Below are 19,682 nucleotides of genomic sequence, written 5' to 3'. Positions count from 1 at the left end.
ATATATATATATATATATATATATATATATATTTTTTTTCTTTCTTTCTCTGACTTTTAAAAAAAATAACCCTTAACCTCTGTCTTAGAATCAGTACTAAGTGCCAGTTCAAGACAGAAGAGTAGTAAGGACCAGGCAATTGGGGTTAATTGAGTTGCTCAGGGTAACATATATAGGAAGTGCCAGATGCTGTAGGAACCCAGGACTTCTCATCTCTAGGTCTGGCTCTCTATCCACTGAGCCATCTAGCTGTCCCCATCATACTTTTTTATACCAAGGCTACTTTGTGAGTGCTTGCTGATAGGACATAGGTCTCTGCTCTACTATTCAAAAATACAGAATATAGACTAAGTATTTCTCATGTGATGCATGGCCTAGGCTGAAGCTTTGGATTTACACGGTCCAGTATCAAACTCGAGGGTATCACAGAGAAATCTCTGATTGTCTTGTTTTGCCCCCCACAATGATTAGCCCTAGGAAAATCAAGATTTGTCTCATGCTCAGGTACTAGTTCACATGCAAGCAGATTGACTATAGAACAGGCATTGTTTAACCTGACCAAAGAAACAAAAAACAAAAAGGACTCCTTCCCAAACCCATACACTGTTCTCTCCAGTGGGCTTCTCCAGGCTTATAAGACCACCCTAGGGTTGAGACTGCCACAGAAAGAAAGCATGTGGAGTTGTTAAAGAGTCAACCCTTTATCTCTAAACCCTTACTGTCCACATAATTTTCAGTACCAGTGAAGAGAAAGGTCCAAGTGTGAACCTCTGCATTGTTGCTCTGTTCCTTGCTGCTCCTTAGTTCTTTCTTCTGTTTGATATGAAAACTCCTCTGATGGGTCCAGCAACTTGGTGTTGTCCAAAAACTCCTTTTATTTGTATAAGGTCTGGCCCAGATTGATGTGTTGTCCAGTAATGACTCTTTTTTTTTGTCCAGGAGGTGTGGTCCCAGAATCCCTCTGTTAGTTCAGGAAGTCCTCTATTGCTCCATTCCTGACCCTCTCCAACTACTGGGTTTTATTTCTGAAGCTCTACATTTGGCCCAGGAACTCCTTACCATTCCATCAGTGTTTCTATCTGCTGCCATGTTTATGGCTGGGTGGTTCCCTACTTTCCCGTGGCCACAGGGTTCTTAGAAGGACTTCCCTTGCAGGGAAATGGAACCTTGTTTTGTTGGGCAAGAATAGGCCTCAAATCCATACTTGCCAACTAGAGGAGGTATTACAGTAGCATCAGGTGGTCGATTCAGGTACCTTTGAACAACATCTCTCTACTTATCTCACTTCTGGTTCTCTCCATGTCTCTTTCCCTAGCCCTTTAGATTACATTTTAAATGCCAAGTATAAGGATATAGGCCAAATGTGTGACCTCCTATGCCTTTATCAGTCTTCCTTAAAAAATCATTAAATTTGGTAAATTGGAACATTTTCTAGGAGCCATTACCAACATTAGAACAAAGGCCCCCTTCACCTTGATGAAGAATTAACTTTGAGAAAGAATTATCACCTTGTAAAGGAGTAATAAGAGAATACTCCTTTATATGCTCAAAAATATTTTTCCATATTAGTCTTTTCCAATGAGACACTGGATTCTGTTCCCAAGAGAATAAAAGGGATTAGTGGACATACAGAATCTCAGTTATTTCTCTGAAAGGATTTTAGAGATCTTCTAGTCCGGCTCTTACCTTAGTGGAAATTCATGCTATGACATGGTCATCAATTATTATACAAGAGGAACAGGAGGAAGGAAACAAGCATTTTAAAAAATAATTTAAATTTATTTATTTGTTTGTTGAAAATAACCAGTTAACTCCCTCCTTCCTCTCCCTCATTTAAAGAAAGCATAATTTAACAAGAAGACTTACATATATCTATATATAAAAAACTATTTGTTGCTATGTTTCTATTATATCAGTTCATTCTCTGGAAGTGGACATATACAAGTTAGTTTTCAGACAATATTTCTGTTGCTGTATATAACGTTCCTTGGTTAATAATTAACATTTATATAGTATTTAATATGTCTCAGGTATGGTACTCAGCTTTATAATTATCTCATTCGATCCTTACAGCAAACTTAGGAGGTAAGAGCTATTATTATCCATATCTTATAGATGAGGAAATTGAGGCAAACAGAAGTAAAGTGACCACACACCACAAAATCAGTCTGTAGCTAAGGCTAGATTTGAACTCAGGCCTTCTGAATCCTAAACCTAGTGCTATCCATCACACCACTTATGCCTTCTTTTATTGAAGGTGTCTTGAGAGAGGGAACACCACTATCTCCTAAGGTAGACCATTCCACATTTGATTAGTTCTAGTTGCTAAGAAGTTTTATACTACATTAAACCGAAATCTTCCCTCTGCGACCTCTACTGACTGTCCCCAGTTTTGTCCTCAGGGTCCAAGGAACACGAGCCCATTCTGTCTTCCACAAGACAGCTTTTCAGATATTGGAGGGCACCTGTCATGTACTCCTCTAAGTCTCCCATTCTCCAGGCTAAGCATCCCTACTTCCTTCAACCCTTCCCAGTATAGCACATCCTCCAGTCTTTTCATTGTCTGGGTTGTCCTGTTTTGGATGTATGTCAGCTTGTCTATCTACATCTTTCCTAAAAGGTGGTGCCAAGAAGTGAAGATGGTGTTCCATATGGGAGGCCACCAGGGAAAGTATAGCACAGCTCTTGTGGTAGTTGTGTCATTTCAGTTGTATCTGACTCTTCATGACCCCATTTGGGGTTTTCTTGCAAAGATACTAGAGTGGTCTGTTATTTCCTTCTCCAGATCATTTTGCAGATGAGGAAACTGAGACAGAGATAAATGACTCACCCAGGGTCTCACAGGTAGTAAGCCCCTGAAACCAGATTTGAACTTGGGACGATGAATCTTTCTGGTCCTTGCCCAGTGCTTTATCTATTGTGCCACCTAGCTACCCTGCAAGAAGTGAAGATGGCATTCCAGATGGGGTAGACCAGCAGAAAAAAAGCATAGCAGGCCTTTTACTTCTCCCATTTGGGACATCATGCCTCTCATTGAAGCCTTGTTATATCACTGGATTTTTTTTGAGGGTAATGAGGAGGAGTGGGAGGGGAAGGGGATTTCCTCACTGAACTTACAGGCCTCTAAAACCCCTACTTCTTTTTTCTCAGACCTTTTGCCTAGCTGTGGCTCCCTCATACTATATTTTTGAAGTTGATTTTTGGAACCCGTGTAAAATTCGGTTTTTCCCTTTGAAATGCCATCTAATTTGACTGAGCTCAGTTTTCCATGCTTTTACCTGCACTCAGTCACTTTGAGTCAGAACTCTGCTATTCAACATGTTCGCTCTCCCTCCAAGCTTTATGTCATCTGCAAAGCTTGAAATGGCTGCTACTATGTGTTTGAGAATGAATTGGCTTATTAACAATATTCTGTTTTGGAAAGGAATACTAAAGAATTGCAGACTCCTTCAGTAGAGGAAATCTCAGTTATCATCTTAATATCCTCTGTGCTTAGAAAGAACAGTGTGTGCCATGAAGGAAGCACAGAACTAATATTATCAGAACTGAAGTAAAAAGTATAATAAGGAGAAGTTAGATGGCTCAGTGGATTGCGAGCCAGGCCTAGGGAATGGGGGCCCTGGGTTCAAATTTAGTCTCAGATACGTCACTTAACCCCCATTGCCTAGCCCTTACCACTCTTCTGCCTGGGAACCAAGACACAGTGCTGACTCTGAGATGTAAGGTAAGGGTTTAAAATATATATAATAAACTTGGAGCCTTCCAACCCAGCTTCTGTAAGAATTTGAACAAATAGAAACCAGAGCCATTATTAAGCCATAAAGAAGTAGTGAAGAAGAGACACTTTTAGATGGTCTCTTCTTTGTGTCTTCAAACATTGAGAGGTAGAAGGGACCACAGGGATCAAGAGCTCTGATGCCTTCATTTATGGGTGAGGACAAAAATGGAGGCCCAAAGTTGGGATTCCAACCTAGATCCAGTGATGTTCGTTCCCATGAAATAAATGTACAATTTATAAATAAGCATACCACACATGTATATGCTCTACACACGTGCTCAACATATAGCACACGGGTGTCTACACGCCTGTACATGTATGCATGCTACACAACATATGTGCACATACACACAACACTCATGTTTAGATAAATAGGAGTGCATACTCCAATGCACACGCAAATTGCAAACGTACACACAAGAATGTTCTACAAGCACGTGTGTATATATGCAAAGCACCTGTGTTTATATGGACATGTATATACACTCTAAATGCACACATGTAAATGTGTACCTTTAAACCACTTGTGTTTATTGGAATATGTGTATATACTCGAATGCATATATGTATGTATACACACAAGACACTCATGTTTACTTGAATATATGCATATACCTTCTATATGCACATATACATATGTAGAGAGATAAAGAAGAATAACAGACCATGTTTAGATTCTCTTTACACAGTACTAGATATTTATACGAATCTATTCTTCATTTTCCTCATCTTTAAAACAGGGATAATCATTCTAGCACTAACTGGTTCATTGTGAAGGAAGTACCTCATAAACCTTAAAAGGTTCTGTTTGTGCACATTGTTTTATTATTACTTAACTTGGTTAAATAAATTATTATTGCTAGATGCGTGTGATCCTGTAACTGGGTTTTAGGAACAGTGGCCAATCCAAATTGGTCAAAGAAACTTCCTCTCTAGGAATCCTTCCTCCCACGAAATCAAAAGAGTTCTGTGATTTCACCGGATCTCCTTGTAAGCAAGTTGTCGTGGTAGTGGTGGTGGTGTTTTCAGGTGTGTCTGATGCCTTCTGTCTCCATTTGGAGTTTTCTTGGCAGAGAGACCAGAGTGGGTTATCATTTCCTTCTCGAGCTCATTTTACAGATGAGGAAACCAAGGCAAATAGGGTTAAATGACTTGCCTAGGGTCACACAACTTAGTGTCTGAGGCCAGATATGAACTCAAGAAGATGAGTCTTTTTGACTAGGCCTGGTACTCTAACCACTGTGCCACCTAGTTACCCCATAAAGGGAGTTACCCCAGGCATTATAGGATTAAGTGTCTCATCTAGAGTCACACAGCTGGAAGCAGAACTTGAACATTAAGTAACTTCGAGGACTAAGAACAAAATTACTTGTTCAATACTCTTTTTAGATAATATGGCTCAAGAGCAGCTATATGAAGAGGAAGAAATTAATTATTGACTATGCATTAATTACAACCTCAAAACTGTGGTCAGTGAATCAATAAACATTAATTAAGCACCTATTACATGCCAGGCCCTGTGCTAAGTGTTGGGGACACAAGAAAGGCAAGACAATTCTTGCCCTCAAGGAGCTTACCATCTAATGGGAGAAGATAATCCACAAAAGGAAACTGGAGAACAGGGGGTGGCAGAAAGGTATCTGGAGAAGGGGGCAGTGATGGAGGGGTTTAGAACAGTATAGCTTGGGGGCTGGCCTGGACACTCTCCTTAAGTAGATGTTTTAGATTTGAACCTATGACCTCTAGACTCTAGGCCTGGCTCTCAATCTGCTAAGTCAACTAGCTGCCTCCAAACCCCTATCTTTAATGCTAGGTAGTCCTGGGAACTTGATACATGTAAAATTATAATGGTAGCAATAACTTGATTATCTAGATCAGTGGTTCCCAAACTTTTTTGGCCTACCACCCCCTTTCCAGAAAAAATATTACTTAGCCCCCTGGAAATTATTTTTTTTTTAAATTTTAATAGCAATTAATAGGAAAGATAAATGCATCTGTGGCCATCACCTGGATCGCTGCAGCACTCACCAGGGGGCGGTGGCACCTACTTTGGGAATCACTGGTCTAGATGATTAGGGGAAAAGTAAGAAATCCAAACTTTAATGTGTGATGCTTGGGAAACAACAGAGTGATGTTTCGTCTTAGCTAATCTGCTCCACTAGAAAAAGCCAAGTATAGGAATTTGGAGGTAAATTAATTGTGAAAGGGGAATGATAGAACCTTTTACATTGAGGTGGATGCGGTATATCTTTGTGTTTAGCCACACCTCTTTATCCTTTTGTATTCAAAGAGTTGCCTTTGAGGGATCTTTGTGGAGTAGCAAGACCAAAAATTATTCTCCAAGGTCCTCTAAGACACTGATGACTGATCATGAATCTCATGAATTGCCCAGGAGCAGGCTAACTCAACCAGCACCCTCTGAACCTTAGAGTGGCTCTGGGAGGCCCCTGGAATATACATAAATAATACATTTAGAGTTGGAAGGAATCTTTATGGCCATCTAGTCTAATTCCTTCATTTTACAGTTGAGGAAACTGAGGCTCTAGGAAGCTAAGTTATGTGCCCAGGTTCATGCTGGTGAGACACAGAAAAAGAATTTCAACCCAAATTGTTGTGGGAGAAACATACCTAAGTTTGTAGTGGGTCTTGTCCCAAGAATAGGAAATTCATACTCCATCCAATCCAGAAGTAAGAAAAGAATTTTATTTGAAGAAAAGATTTATGGTGACATAATAGACTAAGCTGGTGGAATAGTTTGAGGGTTAATCTAGTAGCCTTAGGGCTGATGGATAAACTCAGGGGCTAGTAAAGTAGCCTCTCTGGGGCTGATAGAATAGCAGCTCTCCAGGTGTGGAGTAGCAGCCCCAGAGTAGCAGCTTCCCCACTCTGTGGATCAGGGTTGGCATATTTATTAGGGTCTGGGGGGCTTGTCATCTTCCGTTCCAGAGAAATCTTCACCTCTTCTGAGAACTCTGGAAAATGGGCATGGCTGAATTCAGGTGGAGTTGTGTTTTGGGGGTGACACATACATCTCAGAGAATAAGGAGCATGTGCAGATTTGGGGGTTCCTTCTAGAATGCCAGAGTTCTAGTGTGCAGGTCCCTTGTTCCCTGTTGTCCACCTTGTCATCATTTGTCAATGTGGGAAAGGTCTCACTGCCCTTCTGGAATGATAACATTGGGGGGGAGGTTGATGCAGTACAATGAAGGACCATTCTACATAATTAATTGTATCTTACAGCTCTAAACTAAAGCAAATAAAGAACAATATAGGTAATTAATAAAACATATTGGGCACAGAGTTGATGCCTAGGATAGAACATTGCTGATCCAGTACACAGAATGGTTAACTGACCAATCTGAAATTCATGCTTGATTAATGCTAACACTACAGATTTTGCAACTGATGTTTAACGAGTGCTAACTGGTGAGAAATACAAGATTTTAGAGTATAAGGGTCCTGTTCCTATTACTAATCTTCATTGCCTGATGTCTGCCCTCATCAAAATCCTCTGCCACCAAAGTCTATTCTGTGTCTACTGTAGTCTGCTACCTCTGAGTGTTAAAATGGGCCCATTCAAGGCCATAGCCACATCAGGGCATAATGTGGGCCTAGGCCAACCCATAACACCCTTCAAGGCAGTTTCAGTTGTGTGCTTCTCCAAAAGTCCCAGTGCAAATGGTTCTTCACAAGACTCGGCAGAGTGGCTCCAAACTGTACTCTCACTGGAGTAGAAGCCATTCCCAAATGGGCTGTTGGGTGGGCTTGGGAATCATGGAATAGGCCAAAGTGAACTCTCAGCCCAATACCAAAATACCCCAGCATCTCCCTGCCAAGATGTATCTGTAGCTAAGAATGTGAGGTGTTCAAATCCAGCCTTAGATTCTTACTTAGCCATGTGATCCTGAGTCTAATTTCAGGGCCACTTAGAGCCTTTGGAACGTTCCATGATATCTGTCTTGCTGCTTCTGCCTTTGCTTTTACACAACTGGGTAGATGCTTTGAATGATAAATCAAGGCACCCCATAGAAAGTCTCATACTTATTTCTACCTTGGGGAACCCTTTTTTGGCTGCTTGGTTCATAAATGCATGACCCAGACCTAATCAGGAAATTATAATTTTTTAGGCTTGTGTTATATCCTGTAGCTTTATATAGGAGTCAGTAATAATAATACTGAGATATCTATATGGTTCAGTGGGTAGAGCTCTGGACCTGGATTTAGAAAGACCTGAGTTCAAATCTAGCCTCAGTCACTCACTTCCTGTGTGGCCCTGGACAAGTCACTTAGCTTTTGTTTGCCTTAATCCACTGGAGAAGAAAATAACAAACCACTCCAGTAGCTTTGCCAAGCCAACCCTCTATGGGATCATGAAGAACCAGACACAACTGAGCAACAAAAAACAATAACAATAATAATTTATCTTTATATGGAACTCTGTGGTTGTAAACACTAGCTATTGGAGCATCACAATACCCCCTGAGAAGCAGGTGGTACCTCCATTTTACAGATGAGAAAACTGAGGTTTGGAGGCTTCTCAGCAAAGCAGTAAGTTGCAGGGCAGTTTTTGCTCATTGGCATGGGCAGAGAGACTTCCTCACTGGGAGCTCCTTATACCAATGGAATTATGGCCCAGTTAAAACAGGAAGGAGGAAAGAGGAGAGATCCAGGAGGGCAATTATAGAGGAAATGCTCATTCATCCTTTTTTACCTGGGCTCCTAGCCTTTGGTTATTTCACTGATTGGTGACTGTGTTCAGCAAGGAAGCAGAATCATAAATGAAAATTCATTACCTGCCATCTTACTCTGGTACTTCCAAAGAGCCATGGGGCAGTAAGGAGCCATTTTGGATAGATTGCTGGGCCTGGATTCAGGAAGAACTAAGTTCAAATCCAGCCTCAGATTCTTACTTGCTGTGTGACTCTGGGAAAGCCACTTAACCTCTGTCTGCCTTAGTCTTCTTAACTGCTAATAATAATATGCTCATTCCTTCCTTGCCAGAGATCTATGATTTTACTTGTATTCATGCTCCCCATCTTTAGTAAATGGCTCTGGCCTCAAAATTCATCAGCCATAGCCAACCTCTTGGTGACGAACCTCTCCAAACTGAGCTAGACCAGTCATCAGATGGCAAGTACACAATTCCTCCCCAGGCCTTTCCTTCAAGCTGTCCCAGATTTTGGAATTCGTGTTTTGTTGTAACAGACCTTAAAGCCTGAGGCTGCTTACCCCTGATGGAGTAGCTCAGAGGTGCCCACTGGAAACCTGGGGAACCTTTGCCTCTTAAAGTGCAGCTTACGCTGAGGCCTGGAGATGACCACGAAGCTACTAACTGCCATTGCTAGGACACATCTAACCACATGCCTCCACACTCCTGAGAGCCTTACGTAGGTCACAGATGTCTCATTGAATCCCCGCAGCATCCCAGGGAGGGACAGGCCATGGCTATCTTCTCTAGAGCTAAGGGAATGGAGATAGAGAGTGTCTGGGCCCACTCAGCAGATATGGGCCTGTGAAGAGAGAAGGCTGAGTAGGGCTCAGAGAACAAAGCATGAGGAGGAGGAGGCATGCCACTGTCACTCACTCTGACCAGCCGTGATCTAGAGACCTGGAGAGGAAGTAGGCCCTATGTCCTGCCAGGGAAGGGAGGGATTCAGGGCTGAAGGGGAGACATTTTTGGATATGGGCAGTAATGGAATTGGCTTCTCTTGACTCTTCACATGGGTTAAGAGGATGTTTTGTTGTTGTTTAGTGTGTGTGTTGGGGGGGGGGTGAGAGGAAAAAAGAATAAATAATATTTCAAAATAAAACAAAACAAAACTACTTGACACATGGGAAGGGTCATGGAGGATCGAATGCCAGGCCACACATCAGGAAGATCTGGGTTCAAATCTAGTCCCAGATACTTCCTAGCTATGTGACCAAGTCACTTAATCCTAATTGTCTAGCCCTTGCTGCTCTTCTGTCTTAGAATTGATGCTAATCAGGTAAGAGTTTAAAGAAAAAAGGTATGCACCATCAAAACTCACAGCACTGACTTTGCCAGTTCCTCTTAATTCTAGCACCTTCCTTCTGTAGATAATATCCTCTGTATCCTGTATATGGCTTTTTTTTTTATATACTTGTTTATTGTCTCCCCCATTAGGTGATGAGCCCCTTGAGGACAGCCACTGTCTTTTGGCACTTTTTTTGTATCTTTAGTATTTAGCACAGAGCTTGGCACAAAGCAGGAGCTTAATAAATCTTTGCTGATTTATTAACTTCTTTGTCTTAATGTTAACCACTATGGGGAAAGTAATTTTGGAAGGAAATCAGTGGACACTTGGGGAAAGGCCTATGGGAGAGTGCTCTGCAAGTATAAAAATGGCTCTAGGATGCTCTTGACCTTAGAGCACAAGGTCTGAAAGCAGGAGGGCCCGAGTTCAGATCACTACAGTTCCTTACCTATAAAATGGGGATAATAATAGAATCTACGCAGCTATCATTAGAGGAATCCAAGGGTTCCTGAGACAGGTGGAGCTGGACCATGTGCAGTGCCCCAGGTGACTACCCCAGCAAAGTACAAATTGAGGGTGTATTTTTCCCCACTGTTTCTTTCACAGGCCAGAAAGAAAGTCCGAGCAGCCCATGTGTGAAGAGCATGAGGACGAACGGATCAACATTTACTGCCTGAACTGTGAGGTACCCACCTGCTCCATGTGCAAGGTCTTTGGCGCTCACAAAGACTGTCAGGTGGCTCCCCTCACACATGTTTTCCAGAGGCAGAAGGTAAGGATGGACAGCCTCGACTCCCCGGCAGCCTCCCCTCCTAACCTATGCATCCCCTTGCTGTAGAGCAGGACCCAGACTATGAAAAGAGGCAGGTTTGGAGAATTGGTCAAGTATGGACTTTGTCATAGGTTGAGTTTCCTGAGGGACTGAATCCTGCTGGTTTAGGTAGCAGGATGTGGTTGCCCAGGCTAGGAACTAACGGCTTCAGAGTCAGGAAAACCCAGATTCTCTTTAGGGGAAGGAGAGACAGGGACAAATAGACAAAGAGATAGGGACCGAGAAGGGGAGAGAGAAGGAGAGAGAAAGACACAGAGAAGGATAAAGTCAGTCAGAGACAGAGAAGGTATTTTTGCTTTCCTCCAACCTTTTTCTTTAGTCAAAACTGAAAGACACTTTTACTTCCCCATCGAAAAGCAGCTTTGGTTTTTCTCCTTCCTTCCTTCCTTCCTTCCTTCCTTCCTTCCTTCCTTCCTTCCTTCCTTCCTTCCTCCCAACCCCTCTCTTTCTCTGTCTCTTTCTTTTACTGGCTTAGACCCAATCTCAATGTTGACCAGCATAGAGGCTTTAAATTGCTCTTTTTTTCCAGCCTGAATGGTCAGTTCACCCCATCCTTAGGAAATCTGATAGCCTTCTGCCCACAGAGACTCACCATATTGGTTCTATACTTTGTGTTCACCCACTCAGCCTTAGGCCTGCCACAACTGTAACATCCATGATCCTGAGGGGGGTTAAAGCTGCATCACAGAATTCCATAGTGCCCCCCAGAACTCCAAGGGAGGGGGCAGTTAAGGGCAGTTGGAGACTTGGTATAAAACAACCTCTTGCAGGGGCTCTTGGTACACACTCTGTGTAGGTTCAGGGGCTGAGGCATTCAGTCTCTGACAGCCAGGAGCTGCTTTACTTTGATAGCTAACCTCAAGATAGACCTCCAAGCAAGATCCACCATCTACCTTCAGTTTTGCTGTATAGGATTTAGGGCAGTGGTTCCCAAACTTTTTTGACCTACCGCTCCCCCCTTCCAGAAAAAATATTACTTAGCCCCCTGGAAATTAATTTTTTAAAAATTTTAATAGCAATTAATAGGAAAGATAATTGCAAATGTGGCTATCACCACCTCCCTGGATCGCTGCAGCACCTACCAGGGGGTGGTAGCACCCACTTTGGGAATCATTAATTTAGAGGAAGATTATTTAGGGGCTTAAATACGAGTCCAGCCTTTCAGTATACATTCTCCTCACCTGGGGGAATGTGCTGCTAGCCAGAATTTAGCATTTTCAGTTAGCTTACCTTCCTTCATCCTTTCTTAAACCAATTCCCTTCTCCCTGTTCCCTGAAACCATTAAATCCTTTGTTCTTTGGATATTGAGCCTGTATCCAGTTAACTTGGGCCATACTCACCATCTTTCACTTCACTAAGCCAAGTTTCAAGCTGGAGCTGATGCTGTCTCTGTCCTAAGAGCCTATGATCTGATCTGAAGAAGACCTACCCTCATTTATCCTATCCTGTGGGGGGATAATTTATACAGAGAAAGTTATTATCTCAAGGGGTTTAGTCCCTATCCATTTACCATCTTGGCCCAGAATTTACTAAGCTTGAATAGCCTCCATAGCCAGCTCTGAGGGTATTCTGTTAACTGTTTCAACTGCTTCCAGTGTGGGAGAGGAGGAGAAGAATCCTACTCAATCCTGCCCCTCCCCTTCAGTTAAGCTTGCCTGCTTCTCTTTTGATCTGGGACCTGGAGAAACCATTGCCATTCTGACCCAAATCCAACACAACTCAGACCTTCACCTCAGACTTTTTTTTTAAAATCTCTTTGGGATATAGACCCAGTAGTGGTATTACCTGATCAAAGTATGCACAGTTTTATAGCCCTTTGGGCATAGTTACAAATTAACTTCCAGAATGGTTGGATCATTTAACAACTCCACCAACAATGCATTAGTGTCTCAATTTTGTCATATCCCCTCCAACATTTACTACTTTCTTTTATTGCTATATTGGTCAATATGATAGGTGTGAGATGGTACCTCAGAGTTGTTTTAATTTGCATTTCTCTAGTCAGGAGGGATTTAGAACATTTTTTCATGTGATGATTGATGGCTTTTATTTCTTCATCTGAGAATTACTTATTCATATCCTTTTACCATTTCTGACAATTCTCGAAACAAATGATTTGGACCCAGTTTGGATTTCTATGGGTAGAAGAAAGAAAGGGAATACACATTTATTTGGTAGCTACTATATGCCAGGCACCATGTAAATATCTCATTTGATCCTCAGAACAACTCTGGGAGATAGGTGCTCTTATCCTGAAGTTAAATGACTTGTCCAAGGTAATAAATCTAATAAACATCTGAAGACAGATTTGAAATCAAGTCTTCCTTACTCTCTCCACTTGGCCACCTAGAAGGAGGAGGAGAAGCAACTCAACTTCCCAGAACTTATATGAACACTGCCCTTATAACCCTGGGAGATGGAGGACAGGCAGTACAGACACACATGGGGGTAGCTCTGGGCCAGGGTTATGTTGGTGCCACCTCTGAAAGTAAACTGCAGGATGGGATCTGTGCCTGGGGGCTGGCATCCTTGTGTATTGATGGTGTCCCTGTTGTCTCCCTCCTCAGTCTGAGCTCAGCGATGGCATTGCAGTCCTTGTGGGAAGCAATGACCGAGTCCAAGGAATAATCAGTCAACTGGAAGAGACCTGCCGGACTGTCGAGGTAAGTGAGGGGCTCCCTGTCTGACCCCTGCACTACCCCCCCTACCCCCACCCTGGGGGAGCCTGCTTGGAAGCTGCCTTCTCCTCCCCACAGACACCTGCACTGGTAAGAAATTTCCTCATGTTTACCACAGCTAGTGTGTGTGTGTGTGTGTGTGTGTGTGTGTGTGTGTGTGTGTGTGTGTGTGATGGTTCAATGTCTCTTGGTCACTCTCAATGGAGAAATTATGTGGAAGGAACAATTTCCAACACAGCACCACAGATGGTAAAATGGGGAGACAAAATAGTAAGATAGAAGGAACATTGGACTTGGAAGTCTAATTCTCAGTGTTGTAACTTGTTAGGCTTCATATAAGCCTCAAATCCTCATCTGTAAAATGGGACCATAATATTTACACTGCCTACCTCACAGAGTTATTGTAGGAAAGATCTTTTTCAACAGTGACATTCCAGATAAATGTAAGCTATTAATATTTTCATTTTATTTTTCAAAAACCCTTACCTTCCCTCTTAGAATCTATACTGTGTATTGGTTTCAAGGCAGAAGAGCTTGCCCAGGGTCATATAGCTAAGAAGTGTCTGAGGCCAGAATTGAACCCAGGAGCTTCTTTCTCTAGGCCTGGCTCTAAATCCACTGAGCCACCTGTTTATTATTATTATTATTATTATTGTTATTGTTATTGTTATTATTATTATTATTGCAGATGGTTCTCTTCTAATTAATGGAGTTGAGGTAGAAATAGTCCTGGGACAAGTCACTATACTACTATTATTTTTTATATTTAATATTCTGCTTTCTATTGCATAGATGGATAAAATGACCTTTTGTGTTTGAAGAAAGGATTAAGATGTAAATGCATCTTCAGTGGGCTCCCAGAAAGCAGCTTTTGGGTATAATTCTAGTAGCAGGCAGGATAAGGGGGATGACATGTACCTCATTCTGTTCTGAAATGATTTTGATTTCTTTTTTGAGGTCCATCTATGTATTTTGACAATTTTCCTGACATGAGGCTTGAAGGCTATATTTTATATGTTGACATGTTAAAAGATTTTTCTAAAATTTTGTATATCAATGTTACATTCATGTCATTTTGGACTACAGTTTCATCTATAAATTTGCTCTGATTCTAGTAGTCTTTGTATGAATTTGCAAGGCTGTTTCAAGGTGTGAATCTGTACCATAAGGATTTGTCACATGAAAGATGTATATTCTGGTGTATAATTCTAGTCACCAGGTCATGAGGTTATGTTTTGGTAGCTATTTGGTTAGGTGTGAAAAATTTCCAATTTATAGTAATATATTGTGAAGTTTCCCTTTCCAAAAATAAACCTATATGACAATAATTTCATCTCCTTCCTCCTCTTTTTCCTCTTCTTCTTCCTCTTCTTCTTCTTCTTCTTTAGAGGTCAAAACTGGGGCAAGTCACTTAAATTCCTGTGCCTTAAGTTTTCTTATTTGTAAAGACATTAAACTATAGAGTCTCTAATCTCTTCTAACTTTAGAAAGGCTAGGCAATAGAGGTTAAGTGACTTGCCCAGTGTCACCCAGCTAGGAAGTGTCTGAGGCCAGATTTGAACCCAGGACCTCGCATCTCTGGGCCTGGCTCTCAATCCACTGTGCCACCCAGCTCCCCCATGGAGGAATTTGAAAGACCAGCACTAGTTGATAGATCACAGACCCAAGTATGGGGGGGGGGGGAACCATAAGAAGGTCTAGAGGAGAATTATCAAAATGGTTACATTTAGGGAAATATAGCTTTTATAGGAAAGGCTAAAAAATTTTACTAGCTAGATTGGAAATGAGAGGAAAGTTGAGTGGGATTGGGAAACAAAAGTTTTCCAGCTAATGAAAAAATGTCATAAGAGGGACAAAGGGTAGCTGTTTTGGGTTCCATTGAGAAAACAACAAAAGGGAATATGTTTGAGCTTCATTCAGAGATTTTAGATAAGCTAAAGTGAAGCTTTACCTTATGGTGGAACCAGGAGCCATGGACAGAAGTTGACAAAGAGACTGATTTTGTTTTGACATAAAGGAAAGAATACACACATATCCTTAATAATTAGGGCTGTCCAAAAATGTGCCTTATGGGGTAATAGGTTTCCTGTCACTTAAGTACCTCATGTTTTGATGACTACTTGTCAAGGATATTGCAAGAAAGAATTCCTCCTTAGTATACTGTTATAGTAGATGACCTCCAAGGGCCTTTTGAGTTCTAAGCTGTTATTGAGTCATTTCAGTTGTTTCTGACTCTTTTTGACTCTATTTGAGATTTTCTTGGCAAAGATTTTAGAGTGGTTTGTCATTTTGTCTTCTCCAGCTCATTTTACAGATAAGGAAACGGAGGCCAGCAGGGTTAAGTGATTTGCCCAGGGTCATATAACTAGTACATGTCTGAGGCCAGATTTGAACTCGGGTCTATCCACCATGCCACATAGTAGCCTTCCAGATCTGAGATCTTACATTAACAATTTCTTAGGTTTGTAGAGCACTCTACACATTTATAAGTGTTTTCCAAAGTTACTAAGGATTTTTGAAAATTACAAAGAATATGTAACTCCTTCTTGAAGGTTTTTAAGACCAAGAGAAATGTGCTTCTGTCCAGAATGGCTTAAGATGATTTGTCCAGGGGCAGGGGATGCGCTAAGCCTTCTCTAAGGGTACCTCCTCACTGGCTGACTCAGAATTCTGTTTGGTGGCAACAGGCCTCCCTTGTAAGGGAACTTGAGATGGGAGCTCTGGGAGGTAGACCGCTGTCATCTGTCATTCTCAACTGTCATTTTCAGTTTGGGGATGGTGAACACATAATCCGTGACGCTCCACAGAGGTCAGCCTCTTGAGCTCTCAGGCCACGGTTTAGAGAAAGCATCCTTTCTCCCAATTCAGCTCTGTCAGGGCTCAGAGCTGCTCCTGGCCTTACAGAGCCATGGTCCCTTTCACTTCCCTGGGTTTCCCTGCTTTTCCTTCGCCTCACCACCTACCTGGGAGCGCTTCTTTAAGGGTCATTGGCACTGCTTCTTCATGGTGTGGGGATGTCAGTAAGCATTCCTTAAAAGCCTTCTCTGTGCCAGGCATTGTGCTGGGCCTGGGGGGGGGGGTACAGAAAGAGACCGGAAAGCCCCTGCCCTCAAGGAGCTTACCATCTCATCAGGTAGACAAGCAAATGCAAGGCGCAGGAGGGGGAGGAAATAACTAAGGGAAGGAAAGCACTTTGGGGAAAAGCTTCCCAGAGAAGCTGGGATTTAGAGAAAGCCAGGAAGCCGGGAGGCAGAGGTGAGAAGGGAGCATGACCTAAGAGAGGCGGGAAGTTGTTATTGCAAGTTTCTCTTCTCTCATTGGCAGAGCAGGCCTTAGAGACGGAAGAGGAGCAGCCCCGAGAGGTACATTTCTCAGCATAAGTTTTCTGCTCTTATTTCTTTGGACTCTGACATCATCGGTCTCTGGAGGTCATTAGTTGTGGATATCTAATTATGGCACTGATTAATGTTATTCTGGGTTGACCTTGTGAGGTAGGCTTGGCAGAGGAACCTGGGGCCAGAGAGAATCTCACCCTTGTTCCCCCACCCCCATTTTAAGAGATGGAAATAAGATGAAAATTAGTAAGGCAAACATTGGTAGGATCATTTTATCTTAGGAACAGAGAATAGAGCCGTGATTTCATCAGGGCAGGAAGCCCCTGGGCCAGGCGGGTCTATACCTTAGCTATAACTTAAAATCATGGAGAGTGTGGGGCAGCTGGCCCTCGCCAAGGGTCACATGGCCAGGGTGTCATGGAAGCCAGCTCTCTATGCATTATGCCACAGCGATTCTTCTCCAGTGGGAAAGTGGAACCCTTCATTGTGGGAGGGTTGTATGTTGGGCTTCCCCAGGCTTTTTTTGGCATCCTCTGCCGGAGCCACCTCTTTCACCTTCAGCTGGGCTCCTCCTTGGCTCCAGACAACTCCAAACCCAGGGCTCTCGTCCATCAGACCTGCAGTAGAATATGGGCTCTCCCTTGGCCTACCCTGTCTATGGTCATCTAGTGGTTCCCAGACTTTTTTGGCCTACCGCCCCCTTTCCAGAAAAAATATTACTTAGTCCTCTGGAAATTAATTTTTAAAAATTTTAATAGCAAATAGGAAAGATAAATGCACCTGTGGCCATCACCACTTCCCTGGATCGCTGCAGCACCACCAGGGGGCGGTAGCACCCACTTTGGGAATCACTGGGATGGCTTTCTTTGGTCCTTTCTTATCCACTATTCCCTTGATGGGTGACCAGTGACCATACTACTGTTAATGAGGGTCCTTAAAAGCCACAGTCTGTGCTGGGACCTCCCAAGCTTCCAGAACTCGGGGTCCCTTTACACTGCAGGGAGGCCCAGGCATGGAGTTAGAGGCTGAGGGAGCTCCCTGCAGGGAAATTATGGGAGCCAGTGACAAAGCGTCACTCACAATTGCAGGCACACTCGGGGGATAGGGTGTTTTATTGGAGGGATGCCTCTGCTGAAGTATCAAAGTGTAGAAGGTTACATAAATAAACTTGGTTTTTAAAAAACATAGTTTTTAAATTATCTGGCCACAAATAAAGAAATGGGTTCATAAAAACAAAAAATATTATTCATGAACTTAATTACATATATGTTTTAGTGATGGCAGTTAATACATTGATGGAGTTTTTCACCTAAACTACGGAATACAGCATTTCCTTCTACTATCTGGACTGTGTTGTGTTTAAAGATGGTTAATATGGGGGCAGCTACATGGCACAGTGGATAGAGTACCAGACTTGGAGTTTGTGAGGTCCTGGGTTCAAATCTGACCTCAGATATTCCTAGCTGTGCAAGCCTGGGTAAATCACTTAATCCCATTTGCCTAGTCCTGGTTCCTCTGTCTTAGAGTTGCCACTGAGACAGAAAGTAAGGACTTAATAAATAAAGAAATAAAAATGGTTAATGTGGCTTCTAAGCCACAGCTAGGTGGTACAGAGTAGAGTCATGAAGACTTGAGTTCAAATCTAGCCTCAGGCATTTACTAGTCACTTAATCTCTGTTTTTCTCAGTTTCCTCACATGTAAAATGAAGATGATAGTAGCTCCTACCTCCCAGGGACCAAATGAGATAATATTTTTAAAGTACTTCGCAGATCTTCAGGTGTTATATAAATGCAATCGATGATTATTATTGTAAACTAGCACTAGACCCCAAAATGAATTCTAGAAATATTTAGAGCTATGACAGAATTATTGGAATTTCTTAAAATCTGTCATTTTACAGATATCAGATAAGCTTCTCATCAAATGCTTGTGATTCAACTTGTAAACAGCTTCTTTTAAACATTCAAGAGAAACAAATATATCAGGTTTATTTATATGCTTCCCTTTGGGAGGAATAATATTAATAGCCTGACTCCCTGCGATTGCCTTTCATTCCCACTGAAATAGGATGAATTGAAGTCCAGGTCAAAATGCTACACAAGAAGAGTGGGTCTTCTAGGGAGGAGCACTGAAGGCAGAGGACATTTCTCTGGAGCCATCCCCAGTGCCCCAGCCTGGCCCCTAGGGCAGGGCCCCTCTCCTTGGACATTTAGGTCTTGGTTGCATCATTTATTATAGCTTTGGAGTTTCTTGATCCAAGAAGCCAGTAGGAAAGCACACAAAAGGCATCTGAGGATGACCTGGGGCTAAAGGTTCTCTAGGCCAATGGAGGGGCAGCTCAGAGCCCTAGTGGGGAGGCTGCTCCAGTCTGACTCAGTCAGGAAAACTGAGCTGAAATCCTGCTTCAGACACGTGGTGAACATGTGACCGAGCAACCATTTAGACTCTGTCAGCCCCAGTTTCCCCATCTGTAAAATAGGAGTAGCATTAGAACCTATCTCACAGGATTGTGAAGGTCAAGCAAGATAGTGTATGTAAAATACTTTGCAAATTTTAAAGCACTATGTAAATGTTGGCTATTATCACTTGGAATCACTGCTACCTCTAGCATACCTTCTAGCTTGGGACCCAGGCAGATTGGCTTTTTCTTCTGACTCTTAAACACTTTCCTTCTGTCTTAGAATCAACACTGTGTATTGGTTCCAAGAATGGTAAGGACTAGGCAATAGGGGTTAAGTGACTTGTCCAGGGTCACACAGCTGGGAAGAGTCTGAGGTTGGATTTGAACTCAGGTCTTCCTGACTGCAGGCCCAGCTCTCTGTCTTCTGTGTCAGGCCACCTAGCTGGACAGGGACTCTGTTCTTTTAGCTCATGGCTCTCACATTTGACAATACTGACTGTATTATTATGGGCTTACCCAGATGGAATAAAGTCTTGGGATCTGGTGCCTGGGGATCTGTTTATCCGTTCTCCTTAAAAGAACTGATGTTTCCTAGGTCCCAAGATTGCCCAGAGATCCAGACTTTGTATGAATTATCTCCTTTTAGCCTCATAATAACTC

The 19,682-nt window shown here is 42.4% G+C and overlaps 1 protein-coding gene across 7 annotated transcripts in view; it reads left to right on the top strand.

The window, feature by feature from the left end:
* Window positions 1-19,682, top strand: part of TRIM55 (tripartite motif containing 55) — a 71,742-nt gene that overhangs the window by 1,435 nt on the left and 50,625 nt on the right. For 6 of the 7 annotated variants that reach the window (XM_044665993.1, XM_044665999.1, XM_044666022.1 and 3 more), the window contains exons 3-4: window positions 10,381-10,546; window positions 13,175-13,270. In XM_044665993.1, coding sequence (XP_044521928.1) covers window positions 10,381-10,546; window positions 13,175-13,270 — 262 coding nt within the window. Of the gene's footprint in view, window positions 1-10,380; window positions 10,547-13,174; window positions 13,289-19,682 lie in introns of all 7 variants that reach the window. The other variant, XM_044666037.1, reaches the window with a different exon arrangement.

The sequence above is a fragment of the Gracilinanus agilis genome, chromosome 1 (assembly GCF_016433145.1).
Source record: "Gracilinanus agilis isolate LMUSP501 chromosome 1, AgileGrace, whole genome shotgun sequence".
NCBI classification, from domain to species: domain Eukaryota; kingdom Metazoa; phylum Chordata; class Mammalia; order Didelphimorphia; family Didelphidae; genus Gracilinanus; species Gracilinanus agilis.
This window is presented reverse-complemented; position numbering and strand designations above follow the sequence as displayed.